This window comes from Ranitomeya imitator, chromosome 4, assembly GCF_032444005.1.
Source record: "Ranitomeya imitator isolate aRanImi1 chromosome 4, aRanImi1.pri, whole genome shotgun sequence".
NCBI classification, from domain to species: Eukaryota; Metazoa; Chordata; class Amphibia; order Anura; family Dendrobatidae; genus Ranitomeya; species Ranitomeya imitator.
Genome location: NC_091285.1, coordinates 463,869,722 through 463,894,865, shown reverse-complemented (window position 1 = coordinate 463,894,865; position 25,144 = coordinate 463,869,722). Strand labels below are relative to the sequence as shown.

At 44.1% G+C, this 25,144-nt stretch overlaps 1 protein-coding gene across 1 annotated transcript in view; it reads left to right on the top strand.

The window, feature by feature from the left end:
- Positions 1-24,285, top strand: part of OTUD7A (OTU deubiquitinase 7A) — a 353,497-nt gene extending 329,212 nt beyond the window's left edge. Inside the window, exon 15 of the mRNA XM_069765825.1 lies at positions 22,659-24,285. Within this exon, the coding sequence (XP_069621926.1) occupies positions 22,659-24,086 (1,428 nt within the window). The 3' untranslated portion in view covers positions 24,087-24,285. The remainder of the gene's footprint in view (positions 1-22,658) is intronic.
- Positions 24,286-25,144: the final 859 nt, after the last annotated feature.

The following is a 25,144-nucleotide window of genomic DNA, read 5'->3' as shown; positions in this document are numbered from 1 at the left end:
CCTGCAAAGGCTTCCTAACCATTTAAAAAGGTCCCTTAGTCTGTTTCAGTAGGCTTCACATCATGGAGAAGACTGCTGACTTGACAGATGTCCAGAAGGCAGTCATTGACACAGGGTAAGCAACAAAAGGTCATTGCTAAAGAAGCTGGCTGTTCACAGGGTGCTGTATCCAAGCATATTAATGGAAAGTTGAGTGGAAGGAAAAAGCGTGGTAGAAAAAGGTGCACAAGCAATTGGGATAACTGAAGCCTTGAAAGGATTGTTGAGAAAAGGCCATTCAAAAATTTGGGGGATATTCACAAGGAGTGGACTGCTGCTTTAGTCATTGCTTCAAGAGCCACCACACACAGAGGTATCCAGTATATGGGCTACAAGTGTCGCATTCCTTGTCAAGCCACTCATGGCCAATAGACAATACCAGAAGCGTCTTACCTGGGCCAAGGAGAAATAGACCTGGACTGTTGCTCAGTGGTCCAAGGTGCAAACATTTCGGATTTTAAAATCATTTTTCAATCTGGTGCTATAAAGCATTCTAAATTACTGAGATAATGACTTTTGGGTTTTCATTGGCTGTAAGCCATAATCAACATTAACAGGAATAAACGCATGCAATAGATCACTCTGTAATGACTCTATATAATGAGTTTCACTTTTTATATTAAAGAACTGAAATGAATTAACTGTTTGATATTCTAATTTAGCGAGAAGCACTTATCAGTCAATCTCTTGTGTTATGCTGTATTCACATGTGCAAGGTTCATATATATGCAGAAAATTACATCTTTCTAGGTGCTGCTCTCCACATTCAAATGTGCATCCACACTGGGATTTATACACTGTGTCTGTATCTCTTTGTTAACCCCTTCCCGACCCATGACGCCACGTAGGCGTCATGAAAGTCGGTGCCAATCCGACCCATGACGCCTATGTGGCGTCATGGAAAGATCGCGTCCCTGCAGATCGGGTGAAAGGGTTAACTCCAATTTCACCCGATCTGCAGGGACAGGGGGAGTGGTAGTTTAGCCCAGGGGGGGTGGCTTCACCCCCCCCCCCGTGGCTACGATCGCTCTGATTGGCTGTTGAAAGTGAAACTGCCAATCAGAGCGATTTGTTATATTTCACCTATTATAACTGGTGAAATATTACAATCCAGCCATGGCCGATGCTGCAATATCATCGGCCATGGCTGGAAACACTAATGTGCCCCCACCCCACCCCACCGATCGCCCCCCCAAGTCACCGATCTGTCCGGTACACTGCTCCGGCTCCCCTCCGTCCTGTGCTCCGCTCCCCCCGTACTCTTGTCCGCTCCCCCCGTGCTCCAATCACCCTCCCCGTGCTCCAATCACCCCCCCTGCACTCCGATCCACCCCCCCGTGCTCCGTTCCACCCCCCCGTGCTTCGTTCCACCCCTCCCGCGCCCCGATCCACCCACCCATGCTCCGATTTCCCCCCCCGTGCTCCCCCCCACCCCATCATACTTACCGATCCTGCCGGGGTCCTTCCGTCTTCTCCCTGGGCGCCGCCATCTTCCAAAATGGCGGGCGCATGCGCAGTGCGCCCGCCGAATCTGCCGGCCGGCAGATTCGTTCCAAAGTGCATTTTGATCACTGAGATAGATATCTCAGTGATCAAAATAAAAAAAATAATAAATGACCCCCCCCCTTTGTCACCCCCATAGGTAGGGACAATACAAAAATAAAGAATTTTTTTTTTCCACTAATGTTAGAATAGGGTTAGGGTTAGGGGTAGGGGTATTGTTAGGGGTAGGGTTAGGGGTAGGGGTATTGTTAGGGGTAGGGTTAGGGCTAGGGTTAGGGTTTCGGTATGTGCACACGTATTCTGGTCCTCTGCGGATTTTTCCGCTGCAGATTTGATAAATCCGCAGTGCTAAACCGCTGCGGATTTATGGCGGATTTACCGCGTTTTTCCTGCGCATTTCACTGCGGTTTTACAACTGCGATTTTCTATTTGAGCAGTTGTAAAACCGCTGCGGAATCCGCACAAAGAAGCGACATGCTGCGGAATGTAAACCGCTGCGTTTCCGTGCAGTTTTTCCGCAGCATGTGTACAGCGATTTTTGTTTCCCTTAGGTTTACATTGAACTGTAAACTTATGGGAAACTGCTGCGGATCCGCAGCGTTTTCCGCAGTGTGTGCACATACCTTTAGAATTAGGCTATGTGCACACGGTGCGGATTTGGCTGCGGATCCGCAGCAGTGTTCCATCAGGTTTACAGTACCAAGTATACCTATGGAAAACCAAATCCGCTGTGCCCATGGTGCGGAAAATACCGCGCGGAAACGCTGCGTTGTATTTTCCGCAGCATGTCAATTCTTTGTGCGGATTCCGCAGCGTTTTACACCTGTTCCACAATAGGAATCCGCAGGTGAAATCCGCACAAAAAACACTGGAAATCCGCAGAAAATTCGCAGGTAAAACGCAGTGCCTTTTAACCACGGATTTTTCAAAAATGGTGCGAAAAAATCTCACACGAATCCGCAACGTGGGCACATAGCCTTAGGGTTAGGGTTGGAATTAGGGTTGTGATTAGGGTTATGGCTACAGTTGGGATTAGGGTTAGGGGTGTTGGGGTTAGTGTTGGAGGTAGAATTGAGGGGTTTACACTATTTAGGCACATCAGGGGTCTCCAAACGCAACATGGCGCCACCATTGATTCCAGCCAATCTTGTATTCAAAAAGTCAAATGGTGCTCCCTCAATTCCGAGCCCCGACGTGTGCCCAAACAGTGGTTTACTGTTATGAAAGGTAATTCAGTACCACAATGGACATAGAGTATGTGCACATACAGTGACCAGGCAATAACCCAAAAAACAAGAACGAGCTCTGAGACGTGGGAACTCTGTTGACCGCAATCCCTAATCCTAACCAACCACACTAGAGGCAGCCGTGGATTGCGCCTAACGCTACCTATGCAACTCGGCACGGCCTGAGAAACTAGCTAGCCTGAAGATAGAAAATAAGCCTACCTTGCCTCAGAGAAATACCCCAAAGGAAAAGGCAGCCCCCACATATAATGACTGTGAGTTAAGATGAAAAGACAAACGTAGAGATGAAATAGACTTAGCAAAGTGAGGCCCAACTTTCTGAACAGAGCGAGGATAGGAAAGGTAACTTTGCGGTCAACACAAAACCCTATAAAAACCACGCAAAGGGGGCAAAAAGACCCTCCGTACCGAACTAACGGCACGGAGGTACACCCTCTGCGTCCCAGAGCTACCAGCAAGCAGAAAAAACAAATTGACAAGCTGGACAGAAAAAAAAACAGCAAACAAATAGCAAAGAGGAACTTAGCTATGCAGAGCAGCAGGCCACAGGAACGATCCAGGAGGAAACAGGTCCAATACTAGAACATTGACTGGAAGCCAGGATCAAAGCACTAGGTGGAGTTAAATAGGGTAGCACCTAACGACTTCACCATACACCTGAGGAAGGAAACTCAGAAGCCGCAGTACCACTTTCCTCCACCAACGAAAGCTCACAGAGAGAATCAGCCGAAGTACCACTTGTGACCACAAGAGGGAGCTCTGCCACAGAATTCACAACAGTCCCCCCCCCTTGAGGAGGGGTCACCGAACCCTCACCAGAGCTCCCAGGACGACCAGGATGAGCCATATGAAAGGCACGAACAAGATCGGTTGCATGGACATCAGAGGCAAAGACCCAGGAATTATCTTCCTGAGCATAACCCTTCCACTTAACCAGATACTGGAGTTTCCGTCTAGAAACACGAGAATCCAAAATCTTCTCCACAATATACTCCAACTCCCCCTCCACCAAAACCGGGGCATGAGGATCAACAGATGGAATCACGGGTGCCACGTATCTCCGCAACAATGACCTATGGAATACGTTATGTATGGAAAAAGAATCTGGAAGGGTCAGACGAAAAGACACAGGATTAAGAACCTCAGAAATCCTATACGGACCAATAAAACGAGGTTTAAACTTAGGAGAGGAAACCTTCATAGGAATATGACGAGAAGATAACCAAACCAAGTCCCCAACCCGAAGTCGGGGACCCACACAGCGTCTGCGATTAGCGAAACGTTGAGCCTTCTCCTGGGACAAGGTCAAATTGTCCACTACATGAGTCCAAATCTGCTGCAACCTGTCCACCACAGTATCCACACCAGGACAGTCCGAAGACTCAACCTGCCCTGAAGAGAAACGAGGATGGTACCCAGAGTTGCAGAAAAATGGTGAAACCAAGGTAGCCGAGCTGGCCCGATTATTAAGGGCGACCTCAGCCAAAGGCAAAAAGGACACCCAGTCATCCTGATCAGCAGAAACAAAGCATCTCAGATATGTTTCCAAGGTCTGATTGGTTCGTTCGGTCTGGCCATTAGTCTGAGGATGGAAAGCCGAGGAAAAAGACAAGTCAATGCCCATCCTACCACAAAAGGCTCGCCAAAACCTCGAAACAAACTGGGAACCTCTGTCAGAAACGATATTCTCTGGAATGCCATGTAAACGAACCACATGCTGGAAAAACAATGGCACCAAATCAGAGGAGGAAGGCAATTTAGACAAGGGTACCAAAATGGACCATCTTAGAGAAGCGATCACAGACCACCCAAATGACTGACATCTTTTGAGAGACGGGAAGATCTGAAATAAAATCCATAGAGATATGTGTCCAAGGTCTCTTCGGGACCGGCAAGGGCAAAAGCAACCCACTGGCACGAGAACAGCAGGGATTAGCCCGAGCACAAATCCCACAGGACTGCACAAAAGTACGCACATCCCGCGACAGAGATGGCCACCAAAAGGATCTAGCCACTAACTCTCTGGTACCAAAGATTCCAGGATGACCAGCCAACACCGAACAATGAACCTCAGAGATAACTTTATTCGTCCACCTATCAGGGACAAACAGTTTCTCCACTGGGCAACGATCAGGTTTATCAGCCTGAAATTTTTGCAGCACCCGCCGCAAATCAGGGGAGATAGCAGACACAATTACTCCCTCTTTGAGGATACCCACCGGCTCAGATACACCCGGAGAGTCGGGCACAAAACCTTTAGACAGAGCATCCGCCTTCACATTTTTAGAGCCCGGAAGATATGAAATCACGGGCAAAAAACAACGACCAACGAGCTTGTCTAGGATTCAAGCGCTTTGCGGATTCGAGATAAGTCAAGTTCTTATGATCAGTCAAGACCACCACGCGATGCTTAGCTCCTTCAAGCCAATGACGCCACTCCTCGAATGCCCACTTCATGGCCAGCAACTCTCGATTGCCCACATCATAATTTCGCTCAGCAGGCGAAAACTTCCTGGAAAAGAGGGCGCATGGTTTCATCACCGAGCAATCAGAACTTCTCTGCGACAAAACGGCCCCTGCTCCAATCTCAGAAGCATCAACCTCGACCTGGAACGGAAGCGAAACATCTGGTTGACACAACACAGGGGCAGAAGAAAAACGACGCTTCAACTCTTGAAAAGCTTCCACAGCAGCAGAAGACCAATTGACCACATCAGCACCTTTCTTGGTCAAATCGGTCAATGGTTTAGCAATACTAGAAAAATTGCAGATGAAGCGACGATGAAAATTAGCAAAGCCCAGGAACTTTTGCAGACTTTTCAGAGATGTCGGCTGAGTCCAATTATGGATGGCTTGGACCTTAACAGGGTCCATCTCGATAGTAGAAGGGGAAAAGATGAACCCCAAAAATGAAACCTTCTGGACACCAAAGAGACACTTTGATCCCTTCACAAACAAAGAATTAGCACGCAGGACCTGAAACACCGTTCTGACCTGCTTCACATGAGACTCCCAATCATCCGAGAAGATCAAAATGTCATCTAAGTACACAATCAGGAATTTATCCAGGTACTCTCGGAAGATGTCATGCATAAAGGACTGAAACACTGATGGAGCATTGGCAAGTCCGAATGGCATTACAAGATACTCAAAATGGCCCTCGGGCGTATTAAATGCAGTTTTCCACTCATCGCCTCGCTTAATACGCACAAGATTATACGCACCACGAAGATCTATCTTGGTGAACCAACTAGCCCCCTTAATGCGAGCAAACAAATCAGATAATAATGGCAAAGGGTACTGAAATTTAACCGTAATCTTATTTAGAAGGCGGTAATCTATACAAGGTCTCAGTGAACCATCCTTCTTGGCTACAAAAAAGAACCCTGCTCCTAATAGCGACGATGACGGGCGAATATGCCCCTTCTCCAAAGACTCCTTCACATAACTCCGCATAGCGGCGTGCTCAGGCACAGATAAATTAAACAGTCGACCTTTTGGAAATTTACTACCAGGAATCAAATCGATAGCACAATCACAATCCCTATGCGGAGGTAGGGTATCGGACTTGGGCTCATCAAATATATCCCGGTAATCAGACAAGAACTCAGGAACCTCAGAAGGGGTGGATGACGAAATAGTCAGAAATGGGACATCACCATGTACCCCCTGACAACCCCAGCTGGACACAGACATGGATTTCCAATCTAATACTGGATTATGGACTTGTAGCCATGGCAACCCCAACACGACCACATCATGCAGATTATGCAACACCAGAAAGCGAATAACCTCCTGATGTGCAGGAGCCATGCACATGGTCAGCTGGGTCCAGTACTGAGGCTTATTCTTGGCCAAAGGCGTAGCATCAATTCCTCTCAATGGAATAGGACACTGCAAGGGCTCCAAGAAAAACCCACAACGCCTAGCATACTCCAAGTCCATCAAATTCAGGGCAGCGCCTGAGTCCACAAATGCCATGACAGAATGCGATGACAAAGAGCAGATCAAGGTAACGGACAGAAGAAATTTTGACTGTACCATACCAATGGTGGCAGACCTAGCGAACCGCTTAGTGCGCTTAGGACAATCAGAGATAGCATGAGTGGAATCACCACAGTAGAAACACAGCCCATTCAGACGTCTATGTTCTTGCCATGCAACTCTGGTCCAAGCCCTATCGCACTGCATAGGCTCAGGTTTAAGCTCCGGTAATACCGCCAAATGGTGCACAGATTTACGCTCGCGCAAGCGTCGACCGATCTGAATGGCCAAAGACATAGACTCATTCAGACCAGCAGGCATAGGAAATCCCACCATGACATCCTTAACCCCTTACCGGCATCGGACGTACTATACCGTCCGATGCCGGCTCCCCTGCTTTGATGCAGGGCTCCGCGGTGAGCCCGCACCAAAGCCGGGACATGTCAGCTGTTTTGAACAGCTGACATGTGCCCGTAATAGGCGCGGGCAGAATCGCGATCTGCCCGCACCTATTAACTAGTTAAATGCCGCTGTCAAACGCAGACAGCGGCATTTAACTACCGCTTCCGGCCGGGCGGCCGGAAATGACGTCATCGCCGACCCCCGTCACATGTCCGGGGGTCGGCGATGCGTCTCCATTGTAGCCATAGAGGTCCTTGAGACCTCTATGGTTACTGATTGCCCGTCGCTGTGAGCGCCACCCTGTGGTCGGCGCTCACAGCACACGTGCAATTCTGCTACATAGCAGCGAACAGCAGATCGCTGCTATGTAGCAGAGCCGATCGTGCTGTGCCTGCTTCTAGCCTCCCATGGAGGCTATTGAAGCATGGCAAAAGTTTAAAAAAAAAGTTTAAAAAAAGTGAAAAAAATAAAAAAAACATAAAAGTTTAAATCACCCCCCTTTCGCCCCAATCAAAATAAATCAATAAAAAAAAATCAAATCTACGCATATTTGGTATCGCCGCGCTCAGAATTGCCCGATCTATCAAATCAAAAAAAGTATTAACCTGATCGCTAAACAGCGTAGCGGGAAAAAAACTCGAAACGCCAGAATTACGTTTTTTTGGTCGCCGCGACATTGCATTAAAATGCAATAACGGGCGATCAAAAGAACGTATCTGCACCGAAATGCTATCATTAAAAACGTCATCTCGGCACGCAAAAAATAAGCCCTCAACCGACCCCAGATCACGAAAAATGGAGACGCTACGAGTATCGGAAAATGGCACAATTTTTTTTTTTTTTTTAGCAAAGTTTGGAATTTTTTTTCACCACTTAGATAAAAAATAACCTAGTCATGTTTGGTGTCTATGAACTCGTAATGACCTGGAGAATCATAATGGCAGGTCATTTTTAGCATTTAGTGAACCTAGCAAAAAAGCCAAACAAAAAACCAATGTGGGATTGCACTTTTTTTGCAATTTCACCGCACTTGGAATTTTTTTCCCGTTTTCTAGTACACGACATGCTAAAACCAATGATGTCGTTCAAAAGTACAACTCGTCCCGCAAAAAATAAGCCCTCACATGGCCAAATTGACGGAAAAGTAAAAAAGTTATGGCTCTGGGAAGGAGGGGAGCGAAAAACGAACACGGAAAAACGAAAAATCCCCCGGTCATGAAGGGGTTAAGGGCTTCAGAGAGACCTCTTCTGAAAATAGCTGCGAGCGCACCTTCATTCCACTGAGTGAGTACAGACCACTTTCTAAATTTCTGACAATATACCTCTATCTCATCCTGACCCTGACACAAAGCCAGCAAATTCTTCTCTGCCTGATCCACTGAATTAGGCTCATCGTACAGCAATCCGAGCGCCAGAAAAAACGCATCAACATTACTCAATGCAGGATCTCCTGGTGCAAGGGAAAATGCCCAGTCCTGAGGATCGCCACGCAAAAAAGAAATAACAATTCTCACTTGTTGAACTGGATCACCAGAGGAGCGAGGTTTCAAGGCCAGAAACAGTTTGCAATTATTTTTGAAATTCACAAACTTGGCTCTATCACCACAAAACAAATCAGGAATAGGAATTCTTGGTTCTAACATAGGCTTCTGAACCACCAAATCTTGAATCTTTTGTACATTTATAACGAGATTATCCAATGAAGAGCACAGACCCTGAATATCCATGTCCACACCTGTTTCCTGAACTACCCAAATGTCTAGGGGACAAAAAAAGGCAAAACACAGTGCAAAGAAAAAAAAATGGTCTCAGAACTTCTTTTTTCCCTCTATTGAGAATCATTAGTACTTTTGGCTTCCAGTACTGTTATGAAAGGTAATTCAGTACCACAATGGACATAGAGTATGTGCACATACAGTGACCAGGCAATAACCCAAAAAACAAGAACGAGCTCTGAGACGTGGGAACTCTGTTGACCGCAATCCCTAATCCTAACCAACCACACTAGAGGCAGCCGTGGATTGCGCCTAACGCTGCCTATGCAATTCGGCACGGCCTGAGAAACTAGCTAGCCTGAAGATAGAAAATAAGCCTACCTTGCCTCAGAGAAATACCCCAAAGGAAAAGGCAGCCCCCACATATAATGACTGTGAGTTAAGATGAAAAGACAAACGTAGAGATGAAATAGACTTAGCAAAGTGAGGCCCAACTTTCTGAACAGAGCGAGGATAGGAAAGGTAACTTTGCGGTCAACACAAAACCCTACAAAAACCATGCAAAGGGGGCAAAAAGACCCTCCGTACCGAACTAACGACACGGAGGTACACCCTCTGCGTCCCAGAGCTACCAGCAAGCAGAAAAAACAAATTGACAAGCTGGACAGAAAAAAAAACAGCAAACAAATAGCAAAGAGGAACTTAGCTATGCAGAGCAGCAGGCCACAGGAACGATCCAGGAGGAAACAGGTCCAATACTAGAACATTGACTGGAAGCCAGGATCAAAGCACTAGGTGGAGTTAAATAGGGTAGCACCTAACGACTTCACCATACACCTGAGGAAGGAATCTCAGAAGCCGCAGTACCACTTTCCTCCACCAACGAAAGCTCACAGAGAGAATCAGCCGAAGTACCACTTGTGACCACAAGAGGGAGCTCTGCCACAGAATTCACAACAGTTTACCCCCACATATGGGGTACCAGCATACTCAGGATAAACTGCGCAACAATTACTGGGGTTCAATTTCTCCTGTTACCCTTGTTAAAATAAAAAAATGCTTGCTAAAACATCATTTTTGAGGAAAGAAAAATAATTTTTTATTTTCACGGCTCTGCGTTGTAAACGTCTGTGAAGCACTTGGGGGTTCAAAGTGCTCACCACATATCTAGATAAGTTCCTTTGGGGGTCTAGTTTCTAAAATGGGGTCACTTGTGGGGGGTTTCTACTGTTTAGGCACACCAGGGGCTCTGCAAACGCAACGTGACGCCCGCAGACCATTCCATCAAAGTCTGCATTTCAAAAGTCACTACTTCCCTTCTGAGCCCCGACGTGTGCCCAAACAGTGGTTTACCTCCACACATGGGTTATCGGCGTACTCAGGAGAAACTGGACAACAACTATTGGGGTCCAATTTCTCCTGTAACCCTTGGGAAAATAAAAAATTCTGGGCTAAATTATTATTTTTGAGGAAAGAAAACGTATTTATTATTTTCACGGCTCTGCATTATAAACTTCTATGAAGCACTTGGGGGTTCAAAGTGCTCACCACACATCTAGATAAGTTCCTTTCAGGGTCTAGTTTCCAAAATGGGGTCACTTGTGGGGGGTTTCTACTGTTTAGCCACATCAGGGGCTCTGCAAACGCAACGTGACGCCCGCAGAGCATTCCATCAAAGTCTGCATTTCAAAACGTCACTACTTCAATTCCGAGCCCCGGCATGTGCCCAAACAGTAGTTTACCCCCACATATGGGGTATCACCGTACTCAGGAGAAACTGGACAACAAATATTGGGGTCAAATTTCTCCTGTTACCCTTGGGCAAATTAAAAAATTCTGGGCTAAATAATTATTTTTGAGGAAAGAAAACGTATTTATTATTTTCACGGCTCTGCATTATAAACTTCTGTGAAGCACTTGGGGGTTCAAAGTGCTCACCACACATCTAGATAAGTTCCTTTCGGGGTCTAGTTTCCAAAATGGGGTCACTTGTGGGGGGTTTCTACTGTTAAGACATCAGGGGCTCTGCAAACGCAACGTGACGCCCACAGAGCATTCCATCAAAGTCTGCATTTCAAAATGTCACTACTTCACTTCCGAGCCCCGGCATGTGCCCAAACAGTAGTTTACCCCCACATATGGGGTATCCGCGTACTCAGGAGAAACTGGACAACAACTTTTGGGGTCAAATTTCTCCTGTTACCCTTGGGAAAATAAAAAATTGCAGGCTAAAAGATCATTTTTGAGAAAATAATTTTTTTTTTTTTATTTTCATGGCTCTGCGTTATAAACTTCTGTGAAGCACTTGGGGGTTCAAAGTCTTCACCACACATCTAGATTAGTTCCTTTGGGGGTCTAGTTTCCAAAATGGGGTCATTTCTGGGGGATCTCCAATGTTTAGGCACACAGGGGCTCTCCAAACGTGACATGGTGTCCGCTAATGATTGGAGCTAATTTTCCATTTAAAAAGCCAAATGGCATGCCTTCCCTTCCGAGCCCTGCCGTGCGCCCAAACAGTGGTTTACCCCCACATATGGGGTATCAGCGTACTCAGGACAAACAGGACAACAACATTTGGGGTCCAATTTCTCCTATTACCCTTGGCAAAATAGGAAATTCCAGGCTAAAAAATCATTTTTGAGGAAAGAAAATTATTTTTTATTTTCATGGCTCTGCGTTATAAACTTCTGTGAAGCACCTGGGGGTTTAAAGTGCTCAATATGCATCTAGATAAGTTCCTTGGGGGGTCTAGTTTCCAAAATGGGGTCACTTGTGGGGGAGCTCCAATGTTTAGGCACACAGGGGCTCGCCAAACGCGACATGGTGTCCGCTAACAATTGGAGCTAATTTTCCATTCAAAAAGTCAAATAGCGCGCCTTCCCTTCTGAGCCTTGCCGAGTGCTCAAACAGTGGTTTACCCCCACATATGAGGTATCGGCGTACTCGGGAGAAATTGCCCAACAAATTTTATGATCCATTTTATCCTATTGCCCATGTGAAAATGAAAAAATTGAGGCGAAAAGAATTTTTTTGTGAAAAAAAAAGTACTTTTTCATTTTTACGGATCAATTTGTGAAGCACCTGGGGGTTCAAAGTGCTCAATATGCATCTAGATAAGTTCCTTGGGGCGTCTAGTTTCCAAAATGGGGTCACTTGTGGGGGAGCTCCAATTTTTAGGCACACGGGGGCTCTCCAAACGTGACATGGTGTCCACTAAAGAGTGGAGCCAATTTTTCATTCAAAAAGTCAAATGGCGCTCCTTCCCTTCCAAGCCCTGCCGTGCGCCCAAACAGTGGTTTACCCCCACATATGAGGTATCAGCGTACTCAGGACAAATTGGACAACAACTTTCGTCGTTCATTTTCTCCTTTTACCAAAAAATTGTTGCTAAAAGATAATTTTTGTGACTAAAAAGTTAAATGTTCATTTTTTCCTTCCATGTAGCTTCTGCTGCTGTGAAGCACCTGAAGGGTTAATAAACTTCTTGAATGTGGTTTTGAGTACCTTGAGGGGTGCAGTTTTTAGAATGGTGTCACTTTTGGGTATTTTCAGCCATATAGACCCCTCAAACTGACTTCAAATGTGAGGTGGTCCCTAAAAAAATGGTTTTGTAAATTTCGTTGTAAAAATGAGAAATCGCTGGTCAAATTTTAACCCTTATAACTTCCTAGCAAAAAAAAATTTTGTTTCCAAAATTGTGCTGATGTAAAGTAGACATGTGGGAATTGTTATGTATTAACTATTTTGTGTCACATAACGCTCTGGTGTAACAGAATAAAAATTCAAAATGTGAAAATTGCGAAATTTTCAAAATTTTCGCCAAATTTCCGTTTTTATCACAAATAAACGCAGAATTTATTGACCTAAATTTACCACTAACATGAAGCCCAATATGTCACGAAAAAACAATCTCAGAACCGCTAGGATCCGTTGAAGCGTTCCTGAGTTATTACCTCATAAAGGGACACTGGTCAGAATTGCAAAAAACGGCAAGGTCTTTAAGGTCAAAATAGGCTGGGTCATGAAGGGGTTAAAGAAGCCCTCCTATTTGTCAGAATCAGCTAACACCTGGCTGCGATCGAGCGCACACAGTCTGTGTGCATGGAAAATATCCATGACATATCTATACTTCTAAGGTCTGGAAGTACCAGGCAATCATATGTTTTATCCTCCAAATCCCTATATTAGGAGGAAGAAACATATGACCGCCTGGTACTTCCAGCTCAGTGGTTGGCACTGCATCTTTGCGCTGGGGTCCCAGGTTCAAATCCCACCAAGGACAACATGTTTTCCCCTTGTTTGCATGGGTTTCCTCCAGGTACTCTGGTTTCTACCCACACTCCAGACATACTGATAGGGAATTTAGATTGTGAGACCCATGGGAACAGCGATGATGATGTATGTAAAGCCTCGTAATAAGATAGCGCTGTATAAGCAATGCATAGTAATAACAGTATATTGCAGTCTTCATATTATATAGCACTGTGTACTTACAATTGATTGTTTTTGCCTTTCTGCCCATCTAATTTGTCTCTCTTCTCTGCTCTGTATTAAAACAGGAAGTCTCTATTCCCTGCAGTAATTATTCCCCTCTTCAACTCTTGAGTCAGCGGTTTCCTCCTCCCCCAGGGACTTTTGCAGGGATTTATGATTCATACAGGGAAAATTTACCTCCTTGTTTCTACATAGCGCTTAAGATTCAGCTAGTCAGTTTTGAATCATGGGATGTAATAGACCTTTTCCATTTACAGTACATTTATTGTTTCCTTTTTAACAAGTCAGAAAGTTCTGTGTTCATCCATCCTGGTCTAGTTAAATGCTTCCAATTCTTCCTTATTTTTTGGATTTTCACTGTGCAGTGAGAATTTAGCAAAATCTCCCATCCTTCTCGGACATTTCTGTAACTTAGAACATCTAGCCTTTGGATCTTTCCTACCCTCTTTCTGACTCCATTAAAATTTGGCTGTCTGAGTCCTTGCTCGCCTTCCTCCTCTTGAAATCCAAAATTTGAGGAAAGCATGATCACTGCCTTCTAAATCCCCAACCACCTTTTCTTCTACTACAAGACCTCCCCGTTGATAAGAATTAGGTCCAAGATTGAAGTTCCTCTTGTTTTCTCTTCTACCTTTTGAAAGCTAAAGTTGCCAACAAGAGAACATAAAAATTTTCTGGACCCATTACTTTTGCCTGAGAGCTATTCCCAACCAAATATCTGGTTAGTTAAAATCTTCCATGATCCCTATGTTGTACTTTTTTGAGAACATAGACATCAGATGTGAAAAGAGTTCATATCATCAGTCTGTCCAGGTGGCCTATAGGAAACACCTACAATAGTGTTTTTTTTTGTTCTCTCCTTGAATTCTTTAGTTTCTGCAGAGCTACCATTCTCTGGAGCTTTAGTACTACTCTGAAACTGTGTCTTCTCCTTTAAGGAAGATTAGCACCCCCTAATCTTCTTTTTTAATATCTTAGTTTCATGTGTTATACAACATCTATAAGAAATATTGCAGAACATGTAAGACTTGTAGATTTTTATGTAGTCCTAGAGGTGGCAGCGTTGCTACAGTTCTGCCGTATAGCACAGTAAACTATGTGGCCATTGCAATACATCATCAAGCTCTGGATACTTCTCAAAACAGACAAAAAGGAAGATATGTGATTCCGCCATTTCTACTTATCAATAAAATCCATTTTTCATTTGCTTAGTTTAACCCCTTCCCGACCCATGACGCCACGTAGGCGTCATGAAAGTCGGTGCCATTCCGACCCATGACGCCTATGCGGCGTCATGGAAAGATCGCGTCCCTGCAGATCGGGTGAAAGGGTTAACTCCCATTTCACCCGATCTGCAGGGACAGGGGGAGTGGTAGTTTAGCCCAGGGGGGGTGGCTTCACCCCCTCGTGGCTACGATCGCTCTGATTGGCTGTTGAAAGTGAAACTGCCAATCAGAGCGATTTGTAATATTTCACCCATTATAACGGGTGAAATATTACAATCCAGCCATGGCCGATGCTGAAATATCATCGGCCATGGCTGGAAATACTAGTGTGCCCCCACCCCACCCCACCGATCGCCCCCCCAGCCCTCCGATCTGGCCGGTACACTGCTCCGGCTCCCCTCCGTCCAGTGCTCCGCTCCCCCCCCGTGCTCTTGTCCGCTCCCCCCGTGCTCCAATCACCCCCCCGTGCTCCAATCACCCCCCCTGCACTCCGATCCACCCCCCCCCGGTGCTCCGTTCCACCCCCCGTGCTCCATTCCAGCCCCCCCCGTGCTCCGTTCCACGCCCCCCGTGCTCCGTTCCACCCCTCCCGCACTCCGATTCCCCCCCCCCGTGCTCCGATCCCCCCCCCCCGTGGTCCCCCCCCCACCCCATCATACTTACCGATCCAGCCGGGGTCCCGTCCGTCTTCTCCCTGGGCGCCGCCATCTTCCAAAATGCCGGCCGGCAGATTCGTTCCAAAGTGCATTTTGATCACTGAGATAGATTATATCTCAGTGATCAAAATAAAAAAAATAATAAATGACACCCCCCCTTTGTCACCCCCATAGGTAGGGACAATAAAAAAATAAAGAAATTTTTTTTTTCCACTAATGTTAGAATAGGGGTAGGGTTAGGGCTAGGGGTAGGGTTAGGGCTAGGGTTAGGGTTTCGGTATGTGCACACGTATTCTGGTCCTCTGCGGATTTTTCCGCTGCGGATTTGATAAATCCGCAGTGCTAAACCGCTGCGGATTTATGGCGGATTTACCGCGGTTTTTCTGTGCATTTCACTGCGGTTTTACAACTGCGATTTTCTATTTGAGCAGTTGTAAAACTGCTGCGGAATCCGCACAAAGAAGTGACATGCTGCGGAATGTAAACCGCTGCGTTTCCGTGCAGTTTTTCCGCAGCATGGGCACAGCGATTTTTGTTTCCCGTAGGTTTACATTGAACTGTAAACTCATGGGAAACTGCTGCGGATCCGCAGCGTTTTCCGCAGCGTGTGCACATACCTTTAGAATTAGGCTATGTGCACACGGTGCGGATTTGGCTGCGGATCCGCAGCAGTGTTCAATCAGGTTTACAGTACCATGTAAACATATGAAAAACCAAATCCGCTGTGCCCATGGTGCGGAAAATACCGCGCGGAAACGCTGCGTTGTATTTTCCACAGCATGTCAATTCTTTGTGCGGATTCCGCAGCGTTTTACACCTATTCCTCAATAGGAATCCGCAGGTGAAATCCGCACAAAAAACACTGGAAATCCGCAGAAAATCCGCAGGTAAAACGCAGTGCCTTTTACCCGCGGATTTTTCAAAAATGGTGCGAAAATATCTCACACGAATCCGCAACGTGGGCACATAGCCTTAGGGTTAGGGTTGGAATTAGGGTTGTGGTTATGGTTAGGGGTGTGTTGGGGTTAGGGTTGTGGTTAGGGGTGTGTTGCGGTTAGGGTTGTGTTTAGGGTTATGGCTACAGTTGGGATTAGGGTTAGGTGTGTGTTGGGGTTAGTGTTGGAGGTAGAATTGAGGGGTTACCACTGTTTAGGCACATCAGGGGTCTCCAAACGCAACATGGCGCCACCATTGATTCCAGCCAATCTCGTATTCAAAAAGTCAAATGGTGCTCCCTCACTTCCGAGCCCTGACGTGTGCCCAAACAGTGGTTTACCCCCACATATGGGGTACCAGCATACTCAGGACAAACTGCGCAACAATTACTGGGGTCCAATTTCTCCTGTTACCCTTGTGAATCAAAAAAAATGCTTGCTAAAACATAATTTTTGAGGAAAGAAAAATGATTTTTTATTTTCACGGCTCTGCGTTGTAACCGTCTGTGAAGCACTTGGGGGTTCAAAGTGCTCACCACATATCTAGATAAGTTCCTTGGGGGGTCTAATTTCTAAAATGGGGTCACTTGTGGGGGTTTCTACTGTTTAGGCACACCAGGGGCTCTGCAAACGCAACGTGACACCCGCAGACCATTCCATCAAAGTCTGCATTTCAAAAGTCACTACTTCCCTTCTGAGCCCCGACGTGTGCCCAAACAGTGGTTTACCCCCACTCATGGGGTATCAGCGTACTCAGGAGAAACTGGACAACAACTTTTGGGGTCCAATTTCTCCTGTAACCCTTGGGAAAATAAAAAATTCTGGGCTAAATAATTATTTTTGAGGAAAGAAAACGTATTTATTATTTTCACGGCTCTGCATTATAAACTTCTATGAAGCACTTGGGGGTTCAAAGTGCTCACCACACATCTAGATAAGTTCCTTTCGGGGTCTAGTTTCCAAAATGGGGTCACTTGTGGGGGGTTTCTACTGTTTAGGCACATCAGGGGCTCTGCAAACGCAACGTGACGCCCGCAGAGCATTCCATCAAAGTCTGCATTTCAAAACGTCACTACTTCAATTCCAAGCCCCGGCATGTGCCCAAACAGTAGTTTACCCCCACATATGGGGTATCACCGTACTCAGGAGAAACTGGACAACAAATATTGGGGTCAAATTTCTCCTGTTACTCTTGGGAAAATTAAAAAATTCTGGGCTAAATAATTATTTTTGAGGAAGAAAACGTATTTATTATTTTCACGGCTCTGCATTATAAACTTCTATGAAGCGCTTGGGGGTTCAAAGTGCTCACCACACATCTAGATAAGTTCCTTTCGGGGTCTAGTTTCCAAAATGCGGTCACTTGTGGGGGGTTTCTACTGGTAAGCCACATCAGGGGCTCTGCAAACGCAACGTGACGCCCACAGAGCATTCCATCAAAGTCTGCATTTCAAAACGTCACTACTTCACTTCCGAGCCTCGGCATGTGCCCAAACAGTGGTTTACCCCCACATATGGGGTATCAGCGTACTCAGGAGAAACTGGACAACAACTTTTGGGGTCCAGTTTCTTCTGTAACCCTTGGGAAAATAAAAAATTCTGGGCTAAATAATTATTTTTGAGGAAAGAAAACGTATTTATTATTTTCACGGCTCTGCATTATTAACTTCTATGAAGCACTTGGGGGTTCAAAGTGCTCACCACACATCTAGATAAGTTCCTTTGGGGGTCTAGTTTCCAAAATGGGGTCACTTGTGGGGGGTTTCTACTGTTAAGCCACATCAGGGGCTCTGCAAACGCAACGTGACGCCCACAGAGCATTCCATCAAAGTCTGCATTTCAAAACGTCACTACTTCACTTCCGAGCCCCGGCATGTGCCCAAACAGTGATTTACCCCCACATATGGGGTATCATCGTACTCAGGAGAAACTGGACAACAACTTTTGGGGTCAAATTTCTCCTGTTACCCTTGGGAAAATAAAAAATTGCAGGCTAAAAGATCATTTTTGAGAAAATAATTTTTTTTTTTTTTTCATGGCTCTGCGTTATAAACTTCTGTGAAGCACTTGGGGGTTCAAAGTCCTCACCACACATCTAGATTAGTTCCTTTGGGGGTCTAGTTTCCAAAATGGTGTCATTTCTGGGGGATCTCCAATGTTTAGGCACACAGGGGCTCTCCAAACGTGACATGGTGTCCGCTAATGATTGGAGCTAATTTTCCATTTAAAAAGCCAAATGGCGTGCCATCCCTTCCGAGCCCTGCCGTGCGCCCAAACAGTGGTTTACCCCCACATATTGGGTATCTGCGTACTCAGGACAAACAGGACAACAATATTTGGGGTCCAATTTCTCCTATTATCCTTGGCAAAATAGGAAATTCCAGGCTAAAAATCATTTTTGAGGAAAGAAAAATTATTTTTTATTTTCATGGCTCTGCGTTATAAACTTCTGTGAAGCACCTGGGGGTTTAAAGTGCTCAATATGCATCTAGATAAGTTCCTTGGGGGGTCTAGTTTCCAAAATGGGGTCACTTGTGGGGGAGCGCCAATGTTTAGGCACACAGGAGCTCTCCAAACGCGACATGGTGTCCGCTAACGATGGAAATAATTTTTCATTCAAAAAGTCAAATGGCGCTCCTTCCCTTCCAAGCCCTGCCGTGCGCCCAAACAGTGGTTTACCCCCACATATGAGGTATCAGCGTACTCAGGACAAATTGGACAACAACTTTCGTGGTTCAGTTTCTCCTTTTACCATTGGGAAAATAAAAAAATTGTTGCTGAAAGATAATTTTTGTGACTAAAAAGTTAAATGTTCATTTTTTCCTTCCATGTTGCTTCTGCTGCTGTGAAGCACCTGAAGGGTTAATAAACTTCTTGAATGTGGTTTTGAGTACCTTGAGGGGTGCAGTTTTTAGAATGGTGTCACTTTTGGGTATTTTCAGCCATATAGACCCCTCAAACTGACTTCAAATGTGAGGTGGTCCCTAAAAAAAATGGTTTTGTAAATTTCGTTGTAAAAATGACAAATCGCTGGTCAAATTTTAACCCTTATAACTTCCTAACAAAAAAAAATTTTGTTTCCAAAATTGTGCTGATGTAAAGTAAACGTGGGAAATGTTATTTATTAACTATTTTATGTCACATATCTCTCTGGTTTAACAGAATAAAAATTCAAAATGTGAAAATTGCGAAATTATCAAAATTTTCGCCAAATTTCCGTTTTTATCACAAATAAACGCAGAATTTATTGACCTAAATTTACCACTAACATGAAGCCCAATATGTCACGAAAAAACAATCTCAGAACCGCTAGGATCCGTTGAAGCGTTCCTGACTTATTACCTCATAAAGGGACACTGGTCAGAATTGCAAAAAACGGCAAGGTCTTTAAGGTCAAAATAGGCTGGGTCATGAAGGGGTTAATCCTCTTTTAAGTTATTTCTCTAAGGCTGCTTTCACACATCCGTCTTTTGCCATCAGTCACAATCCGTCGAATGTTGAAAAAAACGGATCCGTCGGAGATTGTGAAAAACTGATGCGATGGATCCATTTTTTCACCGGATCCGACTAGCTGATCCAGCTAATTGGATCCTAAAATAATCAGAGCATGCTCAGTTAAAAAAAACGGAATCTGTCACCAGATTCAGTCATTTGACGTATCCGGTGCCAAAGGCTTCCATTCTAGCAAACGACAGACAGATTTGTTGCTGTCCGTTTTTTTGACGGACACAAAAATGCTACTATTTCCTTTTTCTCCGTCCGCCGGACAAACAATTTTCAACGGATCTGGCGAACGACGGATGAAACGTGAGGCCATCCATCGCAATCCGTCGCTAATACAAGTTTATGAAAAAAAACTGATCCAGCGGCAACATTCGCCAGATCCGTTTCTTTCAAAATTCGCCGGATTGAGACCGATGGCAAAAGACTGATGCGTGAAAGCAGCCTTAGGCTGTGTTCACTCACAACTGTGATACTGGAACTTGTAAGCACAAAAGCACTGTCATTGTGCAGGTCAACAGTGGAAAGACTGCAATCACTTAATCTTGATTCTCCTGCAAAAATTGTGCTGCCATTATGATTGTCTTGTAGGTGAAACAGCTGCAAGATCAAATGATTGTGCATGGAAACTGGAAAAACTGCCCCAGTATGATTGTCGTGTGTGAACGCACTCTTAGGATAACTTGTGTTTTTATAACAAAAATTGTCACACTGTTATGCACTTAATGTACAAAAGACTAATGTGATCTGGACATTGCATCCCATATGTCATCCTGTTACTATATATATATATATATATATATATATATATATATATATATATATAAATATATATATATATATATATATATATATATATATATATATATATATACAGTAGACGACAACACACATTTACAAAAATGAATGAACGAAAGAAGTCGAAATCTTGTCAATATTTGATGTGATCACCATATGCATGCAAATCAACATTACAGAATCAATTCTTCCAGTACTTGTACACAGTTTTTGAAGGTTCTCAGCAGGGAGGTTGCTCTAAACATCTTAGAGAAGTAACCACAGATCTACTTTGGATTTTGACTTGTGTAACTTCTTCTGTCTCTTCATGTAATCCCAGACAGATTTGATAATGTAATGCTCAGTGTTCTGAGGCGGCTTCTTGTTCTGCTTTATGCTGAAGATAGTTCTTAATAATGTTGGCTCCAACTTTAGTCTGCAGCAAAGCCTCCACCCCAAACATACAGCCAACCAGAATCCTCTCTGATGGGATTGTATGATTGATGTATCTGCCTTTTATTTCTCAGCATTGAGGACACCATTAATCACGACAAATCCACAACCATGTTTTTTTTAAATGCAGCCCGAAACTTGCAAGGAGCATCCTCCATGCATCAATGTTTCCTACAGGCACCCATTATTGTACCGCTTTCCAGCCGATTGGTAAACAAACTGCTTTCTGTTACAGCCAAATATGTAACATTTTGATTCATCAGTCCAGAGTACCTGCTGCCATTTTTCTGCTCCCCGGATCCTATGTTTTTGTGCATAGTTGAGTTGCTTGGCCTTATTTCCATGTGGAAGGTAAGGTTTTTGGGCACAATTCTTCCATATAGATCACTTCTTGGAAAACTTCTCTGAACTGTAGATGGGTGTAATTGGGTCCCATTTATTGCTGCCAGTTCTGAACGGATGAAACTGCTGGATGTTTTCTGAATTCAAAGGGATGTAAGCATGATATGTTTCATCCAAACATACAGCCATTGTCATTAGGAGTTATCTTCACCATAAAGAAGAACAATGAGTCCTGCAATTGATGATATGGGGCCTACAGAGCTGTGATTTCAATATCATCAAATCAGTGTGGGATTACATGAAGAGACAAAAGGATATGTGCATCCATGTTTTACAATTATCATCCAAGGATGTCTCCAAAGTGCTCCACGTGAGACAAATCCAGAGACTTTGCAGGCCATGGTAGCACATTTAGGTCATACAAGCTGCTCACAGTAGCACAAGCAACATGTGGCCTGATGTGTTGAAAGTCAGATCTTTGCACACTGGTGACCGCTACGTCATCACAGGTCATTGTCTCTCAATGCATTACTAGGAACGGGAGCTGCCGGCAGCATCGTGAGCATAGGGAAGGCTGCAGGGGATGCTGGGAGGTAAGAATATCACAATTTATTTTTTTTATTATTATTATTTTTAACCTGGGTTGTGTTGAAAAATGCGGCAAAGACGCATACACAACGTGTGCACATAGCCTCGACGGATCTGCCACAAAAAAGGGACCCAGTGCATCCTTTTTTTACAGTCTGCACAGGATTCGTCTCTTCAATATTTTGACGGATTGTGACTGATTGTAAAAAACTGAAGTGTGAAAGAGGCTTAAGTCACGTGACAAGGCTCGTTAAAGGGTCAACATTGAGTTGTAGGATTGCTACCTTCCAATAGGTGGCACTAGAGTTCTGGTTCTCTTCCTCCCTGAAGAGACTATTTGCATAATTAGCATAATTCCCAGAGGAGCATTGCGGCTTTAAGTCTCCACATCTCGTCATGCTTAGTATGTCAATCTCCGCAAGGAGAAACAATACTTTTTGGATATTCATGAGGCTGAACTCTTTCCAGAAGAGATTTATGCACCTTAAACTGCTGAACAAGCAAATCTCTAATAAACACAACAATAAGATCGACATACCAGATCAGCTCCTCACAGTGGCTATAGACATGTGTTGTTTCCTGAACCAATAAGAAGGTAAAGTCTATAAAAGCCCCAATGTCCAGTGTGATAATTGCAAGATTTCTATTTTTTATGTTTAATGACGATTGTGATATTATAATTTTTTTTTTTTTTTTAGGGGGAAAGTCTCCCTTTTAGCATTCCCAATTGGTCACATATGCATTACAAGCTTTGTTTTTGTACAATTGTCATTTAATGTATACTCTTTTATTTTAGGCTCCATTGGCCCAACCAGAATCTCCAACAGCTTCTGCAGGAGAAGACGTCCAGTCACTTGCTGACTCTGTGGACTCGGACCGTGAATCAGTCTGCAGTAATTCCAATGTTAACAATGGGAAAAATGGAAAAGAAAAGGAAAAAGAAAAACAAAGGAAAGAAAAGGAAAAGAATAGAACTGACTCTGTCGCAAACAAGCTTGGGAGCCTCAGCAAAACACTGGGCATTAAATTGAAAAAGAACATGGGAGGCCTTGGGGGCCTAGTGCATGGCAAAATTAGCCGAGCAAATTCAGGCAATGGGAAAAACGGTGATTCCACTGAAAAAGTAAAGAAGTCCAAATCTCGCAAAGGAAGCAAAGAGGAGTCAGGACAGTCTGCTAGCACCTCACCTTCAGAGAAGACCACTCCATCACCCACTGATAAAGCTAGCATATCACCCATTGATAAGCTAGCAAACCGATCACTATTAGATAATAAGTCAGACCCCTGGAAATATAGCACAGATGTTAAACTCAGCCTTAATATTTTGAGAGCTGCCATGCAAGGGGAGCGCAAATTTATCTTTGCTGGACTCCTTCTAACCAGTCACCGGCATCAATTTCACGAGGAGATGATTGGTTTTTACTTGACCAGTGCCCAGGAACGATTCAATGCCGAGCAGGAACAGAAAAGAAAGGAAGCTGAGAAGAAAGCTGTCCTCAATGGGTCATCCTCTAGGAAGCTAGATCAGGAAGGATTTGTCAAAGAGAAGTTGGAAACATCTCCTCAGGATAGGGCATCACCAATCTTGCCTCAAAGCCATACAACACAACTAGTTCTAAAATTAAAAGATCGATCTAGTCCTACCCCGGCTTCCTTTCCTTCACCCAGCAACGGTGCTAAGAAATGTGGTCCCGTGCCAGTATCTGCCCATTACAGCCATACCCCACCAGTCCAAAGGCAAAGTGTTATTCATCTTCATGATGTCAACTCCAAGTCACCAAGCTTCCAAGAGGATCCTTATAAGCCAGTAGTAGGCTGTTTGAAAACTTGTGCAACGTATCCTCAGCAGAATCGTTCATTGTCTTCACAGAGCTATAGTCCAGCTCGATTATCGGGCATACGCACAGTGAACACAGTAGAATCCCTCTCATATGAGAAACCCACAGAGCATAAATCTCAAACATATACGAATGGGTTTAACTCTACAGACATTAGAGATTGCTTAGAATATGCCGATGAGGAGTCTCCACAGACATGGTTGAACAATGACAAAAATAGTAGAGGCAGAAGTACAGGATGCCCAATATATTCTCTTCACCAGAGCAGGTGTAAGAAGGAGAACTGCTCTTTCTATGGACGTCCGGAGACTGATAATTTCTGTTCTTACTGCTATAAAGAGGAACTGAAAAGACGTGATCGGGAAAATAAAGTGCACAGGCACTAAATTAATTAAAAGGTCCAGACCTCTTGGACCATTTATCATTTTTTTACATGCAAAAATTCCGTACTGATATCACTTTAATTGTAATGGAACGAAATAGCCAAATTAGAGAGCAAGGGGGGAAAAATAGTCGCTTGCTGTTATACAGGTCAAGCTTTATTAGACTGCTCAGAATGAAAAGGAATAAAAAACCTTTGTTAGATTTTTCTTTCTCTATTCATTTTCATATATTAAGCTGAACGGTTGGTCATGTCACGGTCAGTGCTGCGTATGATGTGTGGTTATTTACTACTAAGGTGCCTGATTTCTTTTCCTATCACTCAGGTAAGTAGGAAGGATCATTATAGCGGATATATTATTATACACAATGAAAGCAGTCGGTTTGTGGCTGGTTGCAATATATCACCATGCAAATTGCTAGGAACTAGAGATATCATTGATGATAACAAATCTGATGCTTGTCGTGTCACTAATTTCAAGTTGTTTGCTTGAGATGTATTGGTTCAAACCACAAAGAAAACTGGCTCCACTGTGATGAATAATCCACTATTTCCTAATATCAGTTTTGGTTGTATGTTGCCAAAGAGCCTATGTTTTTTTATGCACTTTGGCTTCTATGCGTGTCCTGGTTTCTTTGGGAGAAATATGTATACGTTTGTAGACCTTTTAAGTTCCATCACTCCACGCATATTTTACATATTTTCGTAATTGTCTTGTACATGGTTAACATCCAAGCAAAATATGACATTGAAAAATGCCCAGGGGTGACTGCTTCATTTTTAGCTCTGCTAAATCAGAATCTAACATATAAGTCCGGTTACTTCACCTTCAGAAGCTCCTCTTACAAGTCACTTGTGTGTCTTTAGGGGTAGTGGTGGTAAAAGGTTTGTTGTGTTCTATAATCCGCGCAATTCCCTGCATTGTCACATGGTTTCATAAATTCGATTTAAGAATATTCTTTTTGGGATTTGACAATATTTGTCTTAGCAGAAAACTCTTTTAAAAAAGAACTCTTCTAAGATCCGTAAGTACTTTAGAGGAGAGTGCAAAATAAAAACAAA